The 19,367-nt window shown below is 65.5% G+C and overlaps 1 protein-coding gene across 7 annotated transcripts; it reads right to left on the bottom strand.

Moving 5' to 3' along the window:
* Positions 1–1,952: 1,952 nt before the first annotated feature.
* ZFYVE27 (zinc finger FYVE-type containing 27) lies at positions 1,953–19,159 on the bottom strand. Of its 7 annotated transcripts, none has more exons than XM_048857290.2 (13): positions 19,078–19,159; positions 17,346–17,593; positions 17,174–17,244; positions 16,441–16,627; positions 11,646–11,741; positions 9,785–9,897; positions 8,822–8,964; positions 8,581–8,652; positions 8,194–8,214; positions 7,836–7,983; positions 7,003–7,049; positions 5,028–5,169; positions 3,622–3,828 (listed from the first exon to the last, which is right to left on the bottom strand). In XM_048857290.2, the coding sequence occupies exons 2-13, from the start codon at positions 17,540–17,542 to the stop codon at positions 3,764–3,766; spliced, it is 1,302 nt and encodes a 433-aa protein (XP_048713247.1). In that variant the 5' UTR covers positions 17,543–17,593; positions 19,078–19,159; the 3' UTR covers positions 3,622–3,763. The 7 variants fall into 7 exon arrangements, with proteins under 7 accessions (XP_048713243.2, XP_048713244.2, XP_048713245.2 ...); XM_048857291.2 differs by having other exon boundaries at positions 5,028–5,109; XM_048857286.2 differs by lacking the exon at positions 5,028–5,169 and having other exon boundaries at positions 1,953–3,828.
* Between the last annotated feature and the right edge of the window lie 208 nt (positions 19,160–19,367).

Raw genomic sequence — 19,367 nt, 5'->3', positions numbered from 1 at the left:
GCCCAATGGCCCTGCCCCTCCAAGCCGGAGAGACGCGGCAGGCCCCGAGCACCGGGGACACGGGCAGAGGGTGCTGCCAAGGCAGCTCCCACACTGGGCACCTGGCTGCTGGCAGGGTAGGGGCAGATCTCTGTGCTCCATGTCACGGTCCTGGCCGAGGGGCACCCAAGGATCCTGCCAACACCCAGCATCACACACCAACTGTGGCCTGGCCCGAGCACAGCCCGGCTGCCCCCGCACACGGTGCCAAAGCTGCCCGGCCCGTGCACAGCCAGGCCTGGCATCCCAGGTGGGCACTGCAGGGGGAAGGGGCAGATGCCACACGCCAGGCCAGGAAACACCAGCTGAGTCCAGAGACACGACCACCTGGGGGGCTGTGGCAGGAGCTGGGGGCTGACCCACGCAGCCACCCCAAGCCCTGTCTCCCTCACACGTCGGCTCCAATGAACAGGCAGGTGGGGGCCACAGGCCAGACCTAGAACTCTGCTCCCGCTTGGCGCTGGCCCCATCAGCATCCACTGGCCCATGCCAAGGCCTGTGCAGGTCCCCATGGCACAGACACCCCTACTGGGGACCAGGCCAAGGCCCCGCAGCCCGAGCTGCCCCCTTTGCCCCATCCCTGCATCAGCCGCTCTGGCCAGGACTCCAGCAACACCTTCTCCGGGCACCCTGCGGGAGCATCAATGCAGCCAGGTGCCCCCTCCCCAGCTCCAGGGGTTACGCCCTGCACAGAGCTGGGCACTTTGCTGTACACGAGGTGCCCCGGGGAGGGAGCGCGGCTCCAGCAGGTCACAGGAAGCAGCAAGGCGGGGGCTGGCAGGCTGAGAGGGACGTTGGCTGGGCCGGAGATTGACCTGTGCCGGGGCTACAGCCAAGCCTGTGAACTAGGGCCTGGGGCACACCAGGCTTGGGGGTAGCAGGGCACAGAACAAGGCTAATGAATGCACCAGTTTGGGAGGGAACAGTCTGGGAATTTTTCATGTTTTGTAGGAACATTGTGTGCCTCAGTTTCCCCTACGTGCTGCATGGGTAACTAGGTGTGGGGGGAAGGTTGGTTGCTGACCAGGTGTGACTGACCCTGGGCTGTCTGGGCCCCATGTCCACGGACAGTCCCAGAAGACAATGGCCACCGAATTGCCCAGACATTTGGCACCTAGCAAGAAACACCCATGTACCCCCCACACCGGAAGCCAGCCGGGTGTGACCAGCTGGAGAAGAAAGGGCGGGGGCGGGTGGGCAGGCAGGTGGGGTTAAGTGGGGGCTGCTGGAGGCAGAGGGAGAAGCTCTTCTGGGCTGGGACTACAGAGGGGCCGCAAGCTCTGGGCCCTGGGCCGGACCCAGCTGGGCCAGGCTTTAACTTCCTGCTCTCGGTGCTAACCGAGGCCGGACTACGCCTGTTCCAGCCCCTCCTAGCCCCTGCGGTCACCCGCTGCCTGAGTCCCTGCAGTGCAAGGAACCTGGGGGTGCCTGGCTCCCCTTGGGGCGTCTCCCTGCTGGACCCGGGGGGCTGCAGGCAGAGACCTCAGGATGCAGCCCTCACCCCCAGCTCCAAGCTGGCAGAAGTGGGAGGGGAGGCTCCTCTCCTGCAGAGCTTGCAAAGCCCCCTCCCCACCACAGCACCCTGGGAGCCGGCCCTTGCCCTCCGGCCAGAGACATGGGTGCTAGGGGAAGACCCCCCCCAGCCAGCACCAGCACCGCTCAGCTCTGCATAAGCCCCCTCGCCTGGCAAGGAGACGGCAGCCCAGCCCCCCATGACTAATAACCAGGGCTCCGAGCAAGCCCCTGGGCCCAGAAAACACAGATTTGAGGTTTGCAGAGAATCTGGACTTTTCACCTTTTGTGAGAGAATAAAAACATTCTGCAGCACCCCCGTATCCGAGCCTGCCGGATCCGGCCGAGGGCGCCCACCTGGGGCCAGGGCAACACACACAGCGAGTCAGCGAAACGGCAGAGAAATGCAGAGTCACGTTTATTGGGGGGGTTATCATGGAAAACTAGGCTCCCTGGTCCTAACAGCACAGTCCTCCTCAGAGCTCCCCCGCCTTCACCCAGGGACAGGGGGCTGGAGGCACAGAGCAGGGACCTGCCCAGCGGGCCGAGGCCACTGGGACAGGTGGTTTCTCACTGGTGCCAACTCAGCCAGGGAAAGTGAGTCACATCATTTACCAACCGGTGCAAGAGAAGCAGAAGGGAAGCTGCTGTTGTGTAAACAGAGGAGCCACGTTCACACCACACCCTCCCCAGGACTCGCCCTGGTACCGGGCCCAGGCCATGGGGCCAGAAGTTAATAAACCCAAACTGGAGAGTCAGACACTGGGCCTAAGTGGTGGAGAAAGAGGGAGAAGGGCTGGACTATCCCACCCTCCCTTGTGAGTCCTTAAGGACAGGGGGAGGGGGAATAGGCAGAACAGAAGCCGAAGGGAGCTTCACGCTGACAGCCCCCCATCCCCAGTCTCCTGGGACCCGGCCATGGCCACCCTGCTCCTGAGCAGCCCAGGGCAGAGAGGGGGACAGCCTGGCACAGCAGCAGCAACCGCCCCAGCTAGCCCCTCTGCCCCCTGCCCCCCAGGTCTCCTCTCGCTCCAGCTACGCCTGGCACCCCAAGGAAGGGCCCCTGGGCTGCCAGCCTGGCCAGGCATGAAGCGCTCTCCTTGCTCCCGTACCTTTGGTGCCGGTCCAGGGCGTTTGCCACGGGACAAAGCAGGTGGAGGTCTCCACGCAGCAGCCCCACCTTTTAACCCTGCTTCACGTGACCTGCACGTGGCAGATGCTGCCCTAGGGCCAGGCTGGAGCCTGCTGCCAGCAGCTCACGGGGCAACAGGGAGCCCCCCCCAGCAGAACAGGTGCCGGCTACCCCAGCAGGGCATGTGCAGCCCAGGGGGCCTGCAGGGGCCCCACGATCCCTCACAGGGGGACACAGGAGCCAGCTCCAGCTACACACACAGTAATGCCCACGTATGCAGGGGTCAGCGCAGAACGGGCGGTGGGCCTCGCCCTGCCTGCGAGGGACCCCTGCTCTGCCCTGGCCCTGTAGTGCTTCCAGCCCTCACTCACAGCAGCAGACACCCAACCCCCTTGCTGAGAGAGGAGCCTCCCAGGGCCATGGGGGGGTGAAGCCTTTGCCCGGATTCTGTGGGGCAGGGCGGCAGCAGAGCAGGGGGGTGCTGTGGCCCCAGGTGACGGGAGCGGAACCAGCACCCACCGCTGTGGGCAAAGCCAGCAGCCCAGCATGCAGAGTGCGAGCCAAGAGCCACCCCACGCCAGGCCCTCTACTCCCCCTGCCCTCCCCCCATGGCCCATTCCAGCCACCCACTGCACTCCGCCCAGCCCAGCTGAGCACAGCCTGGCTCCTGCCTGCTTCCATCTGCCTGCAGGCGGGAAGGAAGCCCAGCCCTATGGGGCGAGGAGGGTCTGCTCCGAGCCCAGGGGCAGGCTGTGGGGGATTTAGCTAGCAGAGGGCACTGTGCATATGGTTACCCCTCTGGCTTGGCAGGTCAGGGTGACTGTCAGGGGTTTGCAAAGGCCCCTGAGGCACTGCCCCAGAGCAGAGAGGAGGGGTGGCTGGCCTCAGTCCCCTGCCCCAGTCAGGACCCCACAGCAAAGCTCCAGGGAACAGAGCAGTGGGGCCCACGCAGCCACCCAGTGCCATGGGCTGGGCAGTGCCAGGGCAGGCGGGGGGGACTCAGCAACGCAGGGTCCTGGTGCTCTCCTGCCCAGAGCAGCAGGGACAGGCAGCCGGAGATGCCCCTGCTGGGGGCTCCGCTCACTTGACGAGAACCTGGTTACACAACGAGCAAACGAACACTGTCTCCCTCTGGGCATCTGGGGCTGGAAGGAAAGGAGCTGTCAGAGATCCACTCCATTGCCCCCCCCAGAAACCCAACCCCCATCGTCCCCCATCACTGCCCATCACCCTTCTCAAAGACCCCCATCACCATCCAACCACGCCCAACACCAACCCCCATGCCCCATCACTGCACCCCCCACATCCCATCACTTCCATCCCCCCCAGAGACCCTCCCCATCATTCCCAGCTAGCAGAGACCTGTCCCCTCCCCAGCTTGCCCGAGATCGGCTGCACCATGGCCCCCAGCAGAGCCCCTCCCACACCAGAGAGCAAAGGGAGAGGAGCCAGCAATCGCCGCTGCACGCTCCCGAGTGCTAGGGCTGCCCGGTGTCCGGTTTTGTCAAAAAGAGACCGTGGCAGCTGACCAGGCTGGTAGGAGTCTGGTCGGGGCGCAGCGGGGCTCAGGGAGGCTCCCTGCCAGCCCTGGCTCCGCACGGCTCCCAGAAGCCGCCGGGATGTCCGGCCCCTAGGCGTAGGGGCAGCCACCATGGCTCCACATGCGCCCCCAGCCCCGAGCACCAGCTCCGCAGCTCCCATTGGTCGGGAACCGTGGCCAATGGGAGCTGCAGGGACAGTGCCTGCGGGTACAGGCAGCATGCTCTGCGCCTAGGGGCTGCAGGGACCTGGCGGCTGCTTTCAGGAGCAGCACGGAGCCAGGGAGCTTCCCTTCCGCCGCCTGGGAGCTGCACCCCGCACCCCTGCCCCAGGTTGGAACCCCCTCCCGCACGCCAAACCCCTCTGCCCCAGCCTGCAGCCCCTCCAGCACCCCAACCCCCTGCCCCAGCCCAGAGCCCCCTCCTGCACCCCAAACCTCTCATCCCCCAGCTCCACCCCAGAGCCTGCAGCCCCAGCTGGAGCCCTCACCCTTCCTGCACCCCAACCCCGAGCCAGCCCAGTGAAAGCAAGTGGGAGTGGGGGAGGGGGCTGGAGGGGGGGGCGCCTCAAAGGGGCAGGGCAGGGGTGGGGCAAGGGAGCTGGTTTTCTACAGTTAGAAAGTTGGTATCCCTACTTGAGCGTCGATGCACTGCTGCCACCCCACTGCCTGGGTGAGGCCGGGGCTGGAGTCACCGGGAGGCCCCCCCGCAGTGCCCTGCCCCCCTCCCCACAGCGCCCCCTGCTGGGACAGGCCGGGGCTGGAGTCGCCAGGAGCAAGAGAGGCCCCCCACCTGCACCCGCTCACCTGTGGCTCCCATGGAGGATTTGGGGACTTTGTAGGAGCAGCAGCGGGAGCAGAAGCTGTTGCCGCAGTTACTGCAGCTCCGCTGGGGAGAGAGACGCCGGTCACTGTGCAGCCCCCACCCCGGGGGAAGGCAGGCGATTGCCTGTCGGGGACAGGGCAGGGGTTGCTAGACAGGGGGTCTAGGTTGCTAGGGCAGGGGTCCTAGACAAATTGGAGGATTGGGCCAAAAGAAATCTGATGAGGTTCAATAAGGATAAGTGCAGGGTCCTGCACTTAGGACGGAAGAATCCCATGCACAGCTACAGACTAGGGACCGAATGGCTAGGCAGCAGTTCTGCGGAAAAGGACCTAGGGGTGACAGTGGACGAGAAGCTGGATATGAGTCAGCAGTGTGCCCTTGTTGCCAAGAAGGCCAATGGCATTTTGGGATGCATAAGTAGGGGCATAGCGAGCAGATCGAGGGACGTGATCGTTCCCCTCTATTCGACATTGGTGAGGCCTCATCTGGAGTACTGTGTCCAGTTTTGGGCCCCACACTTCAAGAAGGATGTGGATAAATTGGAGAGAGTCCAGCGAAGGGCAACAAAAATGATTAGGGGTCTGGAACACATGACTTATGAGGAGAGGCTGAGGGAGCTGGGATTGTTTAGCCTGCAGAAGAGAAGAATGAGGGGGGATTTGATAGCTGCTTTCAACTACCTGAAAGGGGGTTCCAAAGAGGATGGCTCTAGACTGTTCTCAATGGTATCAGATGACAGAACGAGGAGTAATGGTCTCAAGTTGCAGTGGGGGAGGTTTAGATTGGATATTAGGAAAAACTTTTTCACTAAGAGGGTGGTGAAACACTGGAATGCGTTACCTAGGGAGGTGGTAGAATCTCCTTCCTTAGAGGTTTTTAAGGTCAGGCTTGACAAAGCCCTGGCTGGGATGATTTAACTGGGAATTGGTCCTGCTTCGAGCAGGGGGTTGGACTAGATGACCTTCTGGGGTCCCTTCCAACCCTTATATTCTATGATTCTATGCTGGAGACTGTCCCGGGGGGCTATGACCCAAGGACCTGCTGAGGGCACCCGGGCTACGGAGATCACCTGGCTCTGGCACCCACCTCGAGTGCCAAGGAAGGTCCCGCAGGGCCGAGCTGCCTGCAGGCTAACCGCTGTCCCTCGGGCAGAGACGCGGCAGGAGGGGGGACGCGCCCCTCTGTCTGGGCATGGCACTATGGTCTGGCACAGCGGGCGCAGTCAGGGCACAGTGCGGGTCAGGCTGCAGGGGAGACCGGGGGGGGTCGTCCCAGCGTGGTGACGTCAGCACTACAAAGGGGCTGAGCTGGTGCTGCAGCATAGACACGCAGTCCAGCACGGAGCGTAGCCCACCTCCCCAGGCGGCAGCCCGACGCTGTCTACACCAGGGCCTAGGTCGGCAGGGGGGTGAATTTCACTCCCCAGACCATGCCCTGGGGCCAGCTAATTCACCAGCAAAGACCTGACCTAAGACCAGTCCCTGTTCGCTGTCTGGGGTGCAGCGGAACCCGGGTGCGTGAGGACAAGCAATCGGAGAGGGGCTCTCACCCAGCTGGGGCCAAGTGCGGGCTCTGGTGCCAGGGTCCTCACGTCCCATGGCTGGGCTCCCCCCCCCCGACCCTAAACGTGGCTTATTCTCACACTGTCTCACCCCAGACCCTGCGGGGTCAGGCAAGCGGCAGCCTGGGCCAAGTGCCAGGCAGGGAACGGCGGCTGGGCCCTGTGGCGGGACACTCGGGGGATGGCGGGTGCCTGTCGCTGACTGTCCGGAGAGCAAGGCCTGCAAGCAGCGCTGTGTGGCAGGTTCAAGGAGCCGACCCACGCACCAACAGCCCAGGGCACGGGGTGGCCAGGAGGCCCCACTACTGCCCAGCTGAGCCAGCCAGGCCAGGGCCCAGAGAGACCCACAGCGGAGCTGGCAAGATGGGAGCGGGTGGGAAGCAGGCAGGACTCACCCTCTTCTTGAGCACGGAGAAGGTGGCTGCGCAGCGGGTGCAGCTCCCTAGAGGAGACAGAGCAAAGGGTCAGGCTGGGCACTGCCTGGGGCTGAACTGCCTGCAGCAGGGGGGACGTGGGAACTCAGCCTGGCGCCAGTCCCTGCGCCCCAGGGGCCAAGGCGATGCCCTGGCCCAAGGCAGCCTCAATGCAGAGACCAGCTTCTCTGTCGTCTGCACAGCCTCCCCCGGAGCCACCTGGCGCTCCTGAGAATGCCCTGGCTCTGGAAGCGGCAGCCGCCCGCACCCTGAGCTCCCAAGGCCACGTGCCCGTTGCTGCCGTCCGGGAGAGTGGGGACCCAGCTCGGAGCCCCAGGTCCAGCCCAGCAGGAGCCCTGGCTCAGGGGATCTCCCGGGGGCTCCAGCCTGGCTGCAGAGGCCAGAGCTCCAGCTGGCAGGGCCCTGCAGGGGGCACCAAGCATCCCCCCGGCAGCATTACCCCTGGGGGAGCCCCCCACTGCCCACAGCGTGGCTCAGGGCCGGGCAGACCTGGCACCCGGACAGCCCAGCCCAGCCAGTGCCCATCCCCAGCTCCCCGGGGCAGCAACCGCCCGGGCACCCCCAGGCCAGCCCCTGACAGACAGACACAGGCGGGGGGCTGCCTCGCCAAGCTGGCGTTCGCCGCCCCTCCTGCCAGGCTGGCGCTCAGCTGGGCCCCTGCCCCGCCGGCGTTCGCCGCCCCTCCTGCCAGGCTGGCGCTCAGCTGGGCCCCTGCCCCGCCGGCGTTCGCCGCCCCTCCTGCCAGGCTGGCGCTCAGCTGGGCCCCTGCCCCGCCAGCGTTCGCCGCCCCCTACCGAAGTTATTGCTGGGGCATCGCTTGCGGAGCCTCTCAGTCAGCCGCGACACCTTGCTGCGGATCACCTCGTTCTTGCTCATGACGCTGCTGCCGTCCGGGAGGCCGAGGTCGAACGCGGCGGAGCACTGGGAGACCTCGTCGTCCTCCTGCCGGAGAGCCCAACTCAGCCGGGGGCCGCTCCCTGGGGACCCAGCTGGGCGCAGAGCTCGCCCTGACCGAGCCTCCCGTGGGCCACGGGGCAGGAGCTGCTGCTCGGCCTGGTTCCGCTCCAGGGACCCGAGGGCCGCGCTCTGCCCGGGGCAGGTGCCACCCCCGTACCCAGCACCCGGCGAGCGCCAGCCCTGCCTGGTACTCACCATGGCCAGCGCCTGGGTCTCCTTCTCCCGCCGCGTGGAGAGAAGAGAGGAGAGGCAGTAGCAACAGAACACACAGAGGCAGGCCCCCCCCCGCCCCTGCCCGGGACAGCCATAGACCCCCAGCTTCTCCCCGAGGCAGAGACGGCAGCACTAGGCTCTGCCTGCCTGGCACACGGGCAGCACGTGCCAGGGCGTGGGGAAGGGCCGGGGGCAGGACCCCCCCCACATCCAGCCCCTCTCATTCTAAGGGGGAAAGTGAGAATCCCTGTCCAGCTCTCGCTCACCGGTGCCCTCCAGTGGCCGCCCGAGGGGGTACACAGCTCAACGCAATGCCCACCTGCACCCCGGTGTGTGGGGAGCCCCCCACCTGCCCCGCTGGGTACGCACCTCAATAGCGTCTTTAAACTCCTCGTCAGGCTCCGCCTCCTCTGCTTCCTCCACGCTGCCGGGCGTGAGGTCCTGCCAGGATACAGGCCCAGTCACTACAGCCCTGCCCACCCGGGCAGGGAGCGGCGTGGGCAGCTCAGGGAAGCCAGGGCCGTGGGCAGGGCTGCGGGCAGCACAGGGACCAGGCTCCGGATGGGGGCCGGGAAGCACGAGCCAACAGCCCCCAGCCCAGCCGGCTCACCTCGGTGCTCGTGGGCGTGGGGGTCCGATCCACCAGGGAGCTGCCCCCCTCTGCTCCCGCGTCAGGCTCCACTGGCTCCAGGGTGCTGGCGAGGGGCTTGGGGCCGAGGCGTCGCTCCATTGCAGCCTTGAGCTCCAGCAGCACTGGGGAGAGAGCGAGCGTCGGGGCGGGACACACCTGGAGCATGCCAGCCTCCCCCAGGCGGGGCCCAGAGCTCCCACCCCCAGGCAGGGCCCAGCCCAGCCATGATCCAGGCCCTAGCAGCAGCTTCCATGGTGCCGAGGGGCAGCCGCAGCCCCTGCATGGAGCCGGGGCCGCTGCCCCTCCTGCCCCACAGTGCACAAGGGCTGGCTGGGACAGCAGGGCCCGCCGCAGACCTGCCGTTCCACGTGCAGGCAGCCCTCCCCCGGCAGAGTCCCGGCTAGCACTCACTCCTGCCACCAGCTCCCCGACTTGGGGAGGGGACCCGGGGAGATGCTCGGTCTCTCTGGGCCACGGATCTGGTCGGTACCGGGGCAGCCCAGGGGCCGATCCTGCGGTGAGGGGCCAAGCAAGTCCCTAGCTCGGCAGAGGGAACAGGATGGCATCTCGGGCGCTAGTGGTCTGAGCCCAGGGCCAGCAGCTGCCTTCACACCGGCCTCGTTGGGTGCCAGGCTGCGGCGTCACCCCCTGAAGGGCCAAGCAGCAGCTACTGCCACAGCCAGGATCCTTGGACCAAAGGGGCAGCAGGAACCTGGCACAGAGGGCACAGGGGACCCCAGAGCAGAGGGGCAGCAGGGAGGCTGGCAGCAGGGATGACCCTGGCAGCTGTAGCTATGGGGAGAGTCAGACCCAGGGGAAACCTGCATGGGCCCAGCCAGGAGGGGGGTGCTTGTGGGTCTCCAGTTGGCACTTGTCCCCTGGCAGCCAGTCAGACCCACTGCTGCCCCCAGAGCCCATGGGTGCCCTCGGGGGGGCTCTCACCTCGGTAGAACTCGGCGTTCCCCAGGAAGAGGGTGCTGTTGAGCAGGGCGAGGACCCAGCAGAAGGGCAGCAAGTACAGGACACAGAGGGAGCCCAGCAGCGCCCCATAGAACCTGGGAAAGGAGGGTACAGGGCCCAGGATAGCAGGAGCGCCTTGGCCACACGCCTAGCATACGCACCCCGTGCCACGCGTACGCAGCCCCCAGCACCTCTCCCACTGTGCCATGTGCCTAGTGTATGTACCTCCCCCATGTCCCCAGGCCATGTCCCCGCAGTGTACGCCTCCACCCTCGTACAGGCTGTCACAACCATCCCCCTACAGCTGCATAGAATCATAGAATATCAGGGCTGGAAGGGACCTCTGGAGGTCATCTAGTCCAACCCCCTGCTCAAAGCAGGACCAATCCCCGACTAAATCATCCCAGCCAGGGATTTGTCAAGCCTGACCTTAAAAACCTCGAAGGAAGGAGATTCCACCCCCTCCCCAGGTAATGCATTCCAGTGCTTCACCACCCTCCTAGTGAAAGTTTTTCCTAATATCCAACCTAAACCTCCCCCACTGCAACTTGAGACCATTACTCCTCATTCTGTCATCTGCTACCACTGAGAACAGTCTAGAGCCATCCTCTTTGGAACCCCCTTTCAGGTAGTTGAAAGCAGCTATCAAATCCCCCCTTATTCTTCTCTTCTGAGGACTAAACATCCCCAGTTCCCTCAGCCTCTCCTCACAAGTCATGTGTTCCAGACCCCTAATCATTTTTGTTGCCCTTCGCTGGACTCTCTCCAATTTATCCACATCCTTCTTGAAGTGTGGGGCCCAAAACTGGACACAGTACTCCAGATGAGGCCTCACCAATGTCGAATAGAGGGGAACGATCACGTCCCTCGATCTGCTGGCTATGCCCCTACTTATACATCCCAAAATGCCACTGGCCTTCTTGGCAACAAGGGCACACTGCTGACTCATATCCAGCTTCTCGTCCACTGTAACCCCTAGGTCCTTTTCTGCAGAACAGCTGCCGAGCCATTCGGTCCCTAGTCTGTAGCGGTGCATTGGGTTCTTCCGTCCTGAGTGCAGGACTCTGCACTTGTCCTTGTTGAACCTCATCAGATTTCTTTTGACCCAATCCTCCAATTTGTCTAGGGCCCTCTGTATCCTATCCCTACCCTGCAGAGTATCTACCACTCCTCCCAGTTTAGTGTCATCTGCAAACTTGCTGAGGGTGCAATCCACACCATCCTCCAGATCATTTATGAAGATATTGAACAAAACTGGCCCCAGGACCGACCCTTGGGGCACTCCACTTGATACCGGCTGCCAACTAAACATGGAGCCATTGATCGCTACCCGTTGAGCCCGACAATCTAGCCAGCTTTCTATCCACCTTATAGTGCATTCATCCAGCCCATACTTCTTTAACTTGCTGGCAAGAATACTGTGGGAGACCGTGCCAAAAGCTTTGCTCAAGTCAAGGAACAACACGTCCACTGCTTTCCCCTCATCCACAGAGCCAGTTATCTCGTCATAGAAGGCAATTAGATTAGTCAGGCATGACTTGCCCTTGGTGAATCCACGCTGACTGTTCCTGATCACTTTCCTCTCCTCTAAGTGCTTCAGAATTGATTCCTTGAGGACCTGCTCCATGACTCTTCCATGCCCAAAGTCCACCCCCACGCCCCCCCTCCCCCCCCGAAACACAGGGGAGCCAACTTGGACACCTCCCTTCCTCCCAGACACACTGGGCACCAGGTGCCTGGCTCACTGGCTGGGTTTGCAACCTCTCTAGGGGGTCCCCAGCCAGGCCCTGCAGCAGAAAGGACCAGAGGAGAAAGCCCCTGGGGGGGGGCGGGGCAGACTCACTGGGACGACAGGGCAGGGGTCTCCCAATGCAGCACACGGTATGCCCCCTCGCAGGCATAGCACAGCCAGCTCAGGAAGCCCTCCAGGTGGATCAGGCTGGGGAAGAAACGGGAGCGTCAGGGGGTGTCCACCCCGGGCATGTACCCAGCCACCCAGACCACGAATCCACCCCACGCCGCGCAGGACACGCGTCCCATCCTCCCCAGCGGGGCCCACAGCCAGGAACTGAACCCAGTCCCTGCCAGTCGCTGAGCTGGGCAGCCCCTCGCCTGCGCCAGGCCCAGCAGCACAGGGGCACCTTGCAGGGCTCCTGGGGACTGTCTCAGCCTGACACAGCCAGGAAGGGCCAGGCCGGGAGCACCGCTAGGCTCAGCAAATGCTGGGACTATAGAGACAGCCCTGGGGCTGCCCCACTGCTCAGAGCCAGAGGCTGCCGAGCAGGGCCTAGCCACCCCAGGGCCTGTTTGGCGGGGACCCTGCCCCGTGGCGGGCAGTTACGGAACGGAGTCATCGAATATCAGGGACCTCGGGAGGTTCTAGTCCAACCCTGTGACGAAGTGGGACTGTTCTTAATGTTTCCTCTGAATAGTGTGGGGGTGCCTCAGTTTCCCCTAGGCAGTTCTTAAGTATCTAGGGGGTGGAGTAAGGGTGTATGATCATTGCAGAGCCCTAGAGGGCAGGTGTGTGCAGGAGTCTGGACACAGAGAATGGCCAACACCCTGTTTCCTGGCAACTGATGGCCTGGGCCCTTCCCCCCTGCAGGTGAGAGCTGAAGGGTTGGAGAACAAAGGAATCAGGTGACCACCTGGCCTGGGAAAGGAACAAAGCCCAGAGGAGGAGGGGCTGGAGGGGGTTTTCAGTTTGGGGCTGGCTGGGACATGGAGTGAAGTGCAGACGTGGTTGTCTGGCTCACTGCCCCCCAGAATGGACCCAGCTGAGGGGTCCCGTTCTCTGCACCTGCAAGCTCTGTTTTAGACCATGTTCCTGTCGTCTAATAAACCTTCTGTTTTACTGGCTGGCTGAGAGTCACGTCTGACGGCGGAGTTGGGGGGCAGGACCCTCTGGCTTCCCCAGGAGCCCCGCCTGAGCGGACTCGCTGGGGGGAAGCGCACGGAGGGGCAGAGGATGCTGAATGCTCTGAGGTCAGACCCAGGAAGGTGGAAGCTGTGTGTCCTGAAGACAGGCTGCTCACAGAAAGGCGACTACCCCAGAGTCCTGACTGACTTCATGGGGAGCAGTTCCAGAGCATCGCCCAGGGACTCCGTGACAACTGGTGGCAGCGGTGGGATGTACTGTACCCCGTGGATGGCGCTTCCTGCAGTAAGTGACTCGGGAGCAGTAACACGAAGGGGGATTGCCGAGGACCAGGCCTGCTGAAGGCTCAGAAAGGAGCGGTTTCGGGGGGCGGTTAACCCCTGGGAGTGTGTGACCAGCGAGAAGGACTTTTGCAGTAACAGGGTTCCCCTGGGGATTGCAGCGAGCAGTCTCAGGGGCGGAGGAGTCTGCAGCTCGACCCTGGCAAAGAGGTGGTGACCTCGAGAAGGGCTGGCACACTAGGGGTTCTCCCTGGAAACCGTGGGGAGCTGAGAACACACGGGCCTGTGAGTCCACAACAACTTGGGAGGAGCGGAGTGATGGCCTGTCACCGTCTCCTTAAGAAGGACATTGTAACCCTGTGCAAAAAGAGAGGGTTAAGCGTTGGAAAGTTCACCAAAGCAGAGTTAATCGTGCAGCTGGAGGAGGATGACCGCTCTAAGGAACAGATTCCTGACCCCAACTGGGGCTATAGCAGGATCTGGGAGCAGCTGGAGCGGGAGCCAGGCATCGCCAAGACTCCTGTCCCCGACCAGACGGGGGTCTTCACGATCGGGTTCCCCATCGGAGGATCGAGACGGACGGGATTGGAGCTGAGTCCGAGAGAGCAAGAGGACCCTGGGAGACAGCGAGAGCCCGAGAAAGAGCTGCAGAAGCAGCAGCAGCATGAACTGGCGGTGGGGGAGCGGAGAGGCCTAGGGGACCTCCCAGGGGTGAGTGGGGATAGATCCCGGGGGGCCAGTTCCGCAGGGGACCTCGAGACTAAATTGCTGCCCCTGGTTAAGGACGGGGGGGGGGTGGATGCCCACCTCACTGCCTTTGAGCAGGCTGGCAATTTGAACCAAGGGGACCCTGCGGAAAAGCCCCGGTGTCTACCTCCCTTGCTGGGTCCCAACGCCATAGACTCCGTCGGCCAGATAGTTGGGGATGTGGACAGGCTCCCACTCCTGACCCCAACCTATATGTCTGTGTGGAGTTTCCTGGGGCCAGGCCCCCCGGACCTCCAGTGGGAGCAGAAGGTGATGGTCAATGGGGAGACATTCTTGGGGTGGCCAAAGGGCATGGGCTGCATAAACCTTCCCACATGCGGCCTGCGAGTGCTATCGACCACCCCTGACCTAAGGGAGGGCGTGAAACTGGAAGGGCCTGGTGTAACTCCTACCAAGGAATGGGAGAGATGCTGGGGCATCCATGGGAACGTTGGTGGCTTTGAACTTCCCCAGGTCACCGGCTAAAGTGACCCCGCTCAGTTCGATCTCGAAGGGGGGAGAGATGTGACGAAGTGGGACTGTTCTTAATGTTTCCTCTGAATAGTGTGGGGGTGCCTCAGTTTCCCCTAGGCAGTTCTTAAGTATCTAGGGGGTGGGGTAAGGGTGTATGATCATTGCAGAGCCCTAGAGGGCAGGTGTGTGCAGGAGTCTGGACACAGAGAATGGCCAACACCCTGTTTCCTGGCAACTGATGGCCTGGGCCCTTCCCCCCTGCAAGGTGAGAGCTAAAGGGTTGGAGAACAAAGGAATCAGGTGACCACCTGGCCCGGGAAAGGAACAAAGCCCTGAGGAGGAGGGGCTGGAGGGGGTTTTCAGTTTGGGGCTGGCTGGGACATGGAGTGAAGTGCAGACGTGGTTGTCTGGCTCACTGCCCCCCAGAATGGACCCAGCTGAGGGGTCCCGTTCTCTGCACCTGCAAGCTCTGTTTTAGACCATGTTCCTGTCGTCTAATAAACCTTCTGTTTTACTGGCTGGCTGAGAGTCACGTCTGACTGCGGAGTTGGGGGGCAGGACCCTCTGGCTTCCCCAGGAGCCCCGCCTGAGCGGACTCGCTGGGGGGGAAGCGCACGGAGGGGCAGAGGATGCTGAATGCTCTGAGGTCAGACCCAGGAAGGTGGAAGCTGTGTGAGCTGTGTGTCCTGAAGACAGGCTGCTCACAGAAAGGCGACTACCCCAGAGTCCTGACTGACTTCATGGGGAGCAGTTCCAGAGCATCGCCCAGGGACTCCGTGACAAACCCCCTGCTCAAAGCAGGGCCAATCCCCAACTAAATCATCCCAGCCAGGATTTGGTCAAGCCAGGCCTTAAAAACCTCTAAGGAAGGAGATTCTACCACCTCCCTAGGTGTGAGGAAGTGGGGGAGATTCCTGGCTTCCTTGCTTCCTAGGGGTTCCCCCCCCCCCCTTGGTTTTCCTATGGTTTGCATGCAGAGGGAGTGGGAATCAGTTTCTCTGGGGGTTACCGGTTTAACAAGGTGACGGGAGAGGGAGCTTGTTGTTCCAGAGGACCAGCCAGGGAACTGGGGACCCCGGCTGATGGCCTGGTGACCCGGGGGCCCCGCTCAGTGGCAGCTGGTTCTGGCCAGCAGGAGAACAAGGGCTGTGAAGAGAGAATCCCCGGGGGGAGAGGGATAGCTCAGTGGATTGAGCATTGGCCTGCTAAATCCAAGGTTGTGAGTTCAATCCTTGAGGGGGCCATTTAGGGATCTGGGCCAAAAATTGGGAATTGGTCCTGCTTTGAGCAGGGGGTTGGACTAGATGACCTCCTGAGGTCCCTTCCAACCCTGATATTCTATGATTCTATGACCTGAGGGCAGACGAGAGGAGAGGGGTCCAGGCGACCCTGTTTACGACCCTGTTTACCTGAAGAGAAGACAATGGACAGAGGGGGGCTGGGGGCCGGTGCTATCAGATGCCCAGCAGGGAAGCAGGGGGGCTCTGGGCTGGAGGGAGGGAGCAGGCAGAGCCCCTGTGCTGAGGGAGGCCAGGCCTGAGGTCCTGAGTTTCCTGGATTGTGTTCAACACTCAAACCTCCTGTTTTATGCTGACTGAGAGTCGCTGCAGTGTAGAGAACAGGGGGAATCGTCCCCTTTGGGAGGCGGAGGCCCTGGGGGGTCCAGAGTGAGGGGACTCCCCGAGGGGGCCCACGGCAGAGACAGGGGTGCTAAAGCTCCGAGAGGTGTGGATCCAGGAGGTGGAGGGGCTTAACCCCGAGAAAGAGTGGCCCCCCTAGAAGGGCTGTCTCACTGAAAGGGCACCCTGCCACGGACCACACGGGGCCAAGAGTGGGCACGATCGGTGAGTCCGTGACACTAGGTAACCCATTCCAGTGCTTCACCACCCTCCTCGTGAAATAGGGTTTCCTAATAGCCAACGTAGACCTCCCCCACTGCAACTTGAGACCATTGCCCCTCATTCAGTCATCTGCCACCACTGAGAACAGTCTAGATCCATCCTCTTTGGAAGGGGGGTTCAGGTAGTTGAAGGCTGCTATCAAATCCCCCCTCACTCTTCTCTTCTGCAGACTAAATAACTCCAGTTGTCTCAGCCTCTCCCTGCCTCCACTCCACAGGCCTGAGCCCTGGCGGGGAGGGGTGGGGGTGTCAGGTGTCTCACCCCCAAGCTGGAGTCCCTGAGAGCCCTGCCCGGCCACGCCCCGCCCCGCCCCACCCTGTAGGGCCCCACCCCACCCTGTAGGGCCCCAGCACTTACAATCTCTTCACCTCAGTGACGGCTTCATGCCGCGCCAGCCGCACCTGCTGCAGGTCCTCGCGCCGCACGCTATGGTACCTCTGGCGCACCAGCTCCGGCGCAGGCCGGCGGGCCCGGCAGGCCTCCTGCAGGTAGCCCAGCAGGGCGGGCACCAGGACCAGCAGTGCGCACAGCGAGAACCAGGCAGCTGGAAGAGCCAGGCCACATCAGGCCCCCAGGCCGGAGCAGAACCAGCCCCAGCCCCAGCTGTGCCCCAGGGCATGAGCCGGTTCCAGCCCCATGCTTGCAGCCCCTCCCATCAGCCATGCTCACCTGCCCAGACCCCCACCCACCCCCCTTTCCTCCCCCGCCCCACCCGCCTGCTCCCCATCCCCAGCCCCTGCCACGACATCCCCTGCCCCACCAGCCTGCTCCCCATCCCCATCCCCCGCCACCCCATCCTCCCCCCCACCAGCCTGCTCCCCATCCCCCACCCACCTGCCACGACATCCCCAGCCCCCGCCACCCTGTTCTCCCCCCCACCAGCCTGCTCCCCATCCCCACCACCCCATTCTCCCCCCAACCAGCCTGCTCCCCATCCCCCACCCACCACGACATCCCCAGCCCCCGCCACCCCGTTCTCCCCCCCACCAGCCTGCTCCCCATCCCCGCCACCCCATTCTCCCCCCAACCAGCCTGCTCCCCATCCCCACCACCACGTCCCCACCCCACCCACCCCCCCGCGACCCCTTACCTTCAGTCAGGGTGAGCAGCAAGAAGTTGAGGCCCAGGCAGGTGAGCAGCGAGCACAGAGGCATCTGCCACCTGCAGGGCAGAGCCCAGGTTAGCGGCTGCCAACCGTGCTGGAGCCAGAGGGAGCCCCCCCCACCCGCAGGCGATACCGAGAGCCCGGGCACAGCACCTACCTTAGCAGGAAGTGGATCCCCTCCCAGGCGTCCCCCAGGGGCTCCAGGTACATCTCCAGCCGCTTGGAGGACAGGACCAGGCTGAAGAGGTCGAAGGCCGGGGACTTGGGGGGGGCAGGCGACTCCATCTGGGCATCGGGCTGGGCAGGGCCCCCCTCCAGTCCCTGCCCCGCAGCCTCGCGCTCCGTCACCTGCATGCTGCACACAGGAGTCAGACCCTGCCCGCCGGCCCCGGGCCGCGCTGCCTGCTGGGGGGGTGCGGGGGGAGGAGACACTCAGGGGCTGCGGGACGTGGGAGGTTCTGGGACAGGGCCCCCACTGGCCCCCCATGGGGGGAGCACCCTCCAGAGGAGGCCATGGCCCAGGGCAGCACGGCCAGGCCCTGCTCAGCCAGCCAGGCAGAGCCAGCCCAGGGACGCACGAGGCAGCCCCACCCGGCTGAGGGGCCCGGGCACCGCCTTGGCGGCTCGCAGCCCCTTCCCGCCGCCAGCGCAGGAGACAGGCCCGAGGCAGCCGCAGCCAATTGCCTCCCCTGCCAGGGCGAAGGCCCCGTCCCCTCGCTGGCCTGGCACGTCCCGCCCCAGGGCGGCCTGGGGCCCGAGCTCTCCGCTCCGCAGGCGGGAGACAAGACCGGGTGCCGGTGCCCGCCGCGTCTTGGGGGCCGGGGGTCCCACATCTCGTCAGCCCCACCAGGGGCCTCGGCAGGAGGGATGAACCCCGCAGCCACCAACGTGCCAGAGTTCTGCCGGTGCCCCCCCGGCCCGCCGCCCCCTGCCAGCCCCGCCCCGCCCGTGCCCCCCCCTCCCGGCCCGCCGCCCCCTGCCAGCCCCGCCCCGCCCCGCCCCGCCGGTGCCCCCCCCTCCCGGCCCGCCGCCCCCTGCCAGCCCCGCCCCGCCGGTGCCCCCCCCTCCCGGCCCGCCGCCCCCTGCCAGGCCCGCCCCGCCCCGCCGGTGCCGCCCCCTCCCGGCCCGCCGCCCCCTGCCAGCCCCGCCCCTCCCCGCCGGTGCCCCCCCCTCCCGGCCCGCAGCCCCCTGCCAGCCCCGCCCCGCCCCGCCGGTGCCCCCCCCTCCCGGCCCGCCGCCCCCTGCCAGCCCCGCCCCGCCCCGCCGGTGCCCCCCCCTCCCGGCCCGCCGCCCCCTGCCAGCCCCGCCCCTCCCCGCCGGTGCCCCCCCCTCCCGGCCCGCCGCCCCCTGCCAGCCCCGCCCCGCCCCGCCGGTGCCCCCCCTTCCGGCCCGCCGCCCCCTGCCAGCCCCGCCCCGCCACGCCGGTGCCCCCCCCTCCCGGCCCGCCGGTGCCCGCCCCTCCCGGCCCGCCGCCCCCTGCCCGCCCCGCCCCGCCCCGCCGGTGCCCCCCCCTCCCGGCCCGCCGGTGCCCGCCCCTCCCGGCCCGCCGCCCCCTGCCCGCCCCGCCCCGCCCCGCCGGTGCCCCCCCCTCCCGGCCCGCAGCCCCCTGCCAGCCCCGCCCCGCCACGCCGGTGCCCCCCCCTGCCAGCCCTGCCCCGCCCCGCCCGTGCCCCCCCCTCCCGGCCCGCCGCCCCCTGCCAGCCCCGCCCCGCCCGTGCCCCCCCCTCCCGGCCCGCCGGTGCCCCCTGCCAGCCCCGCCCCGCCCCGCCGGTGCTCGCCCCGGCCCGCCGCCCCCTGCCCGCCCAGCCCCGCCCCGCCCCGCCCCTCCTCCCAGCCCACCGGTGCCCCCCCGCCAGCACCCCCCAGACTCGGGGGGGGGGGTCTCCCACCTGGCCGGAGCCCCCGGCCGGGCCCCGCCCTGGGACCGCAGCGTCCGCTTCCGGGGCTGGCGGCGCTGCTTCCTCGGCACGTGACCCCCCGGACCCGCCCATTGCCCCCAACAGCCAATCGGGAGCGCGGGGCCGGTCTTGCCAGGAGGCCCCGCCCCCGCTCCCCGGCCAGGCCCCGCCCCCAGAGCCCAGACCGACCCGCCCCCTCCCAGGCCCTGGCCCCGCCCCCCACCGCCGAGAGCGTGGGGTGGGACCCCTGGCGGGGCGGGGCGGCAGGTGCAGGGGAAGCG

Source organism: Caretta caretta, chromosome 7 (assembly GCF_965140235.1).
Source record: "Caretta caretta isolate rCarCar2 chromosome 7, rCarCar1.hap1, whole genome shotgun sequence".
In the NCBI taxonomy this organism is placed as follows: Eukaryota; Metazoa; Chordata; order Testudines; family Cheloniidae; genus Caretta; species Caretta caretta.
The sequence above is the reverse complement of the archived record's forward strand: the minus strand, read 5'-3'. Positions and strand labels throughout refer to the sequence as shown.

Bases quoted from the DNA above. Each gene is read 5' to 3' on its own strand.
- ZFYVE27 (XM_048857286.2), bottom strand. From the start codon at position 17,542: ATGCAGGTGACGGAGCGCGAGGCTGCGGGGCAGGGACTGGAGGGGGGC. The intron at 8,653-8,821 runs GTGAGCCGGCTG...GTATCCTGGCAG, and splicing joins CCACGCCCACGAGCACCGAG to GACCTCACGCCCGGCAGCGT. The intron at 7,984-8,193 runs GTGAGTACCAGG...GCTCTCCGGCAG, and splicing joins AGACCCAGGCGCTGGCCATG to GAGGACGACGAGGTCTCCCA.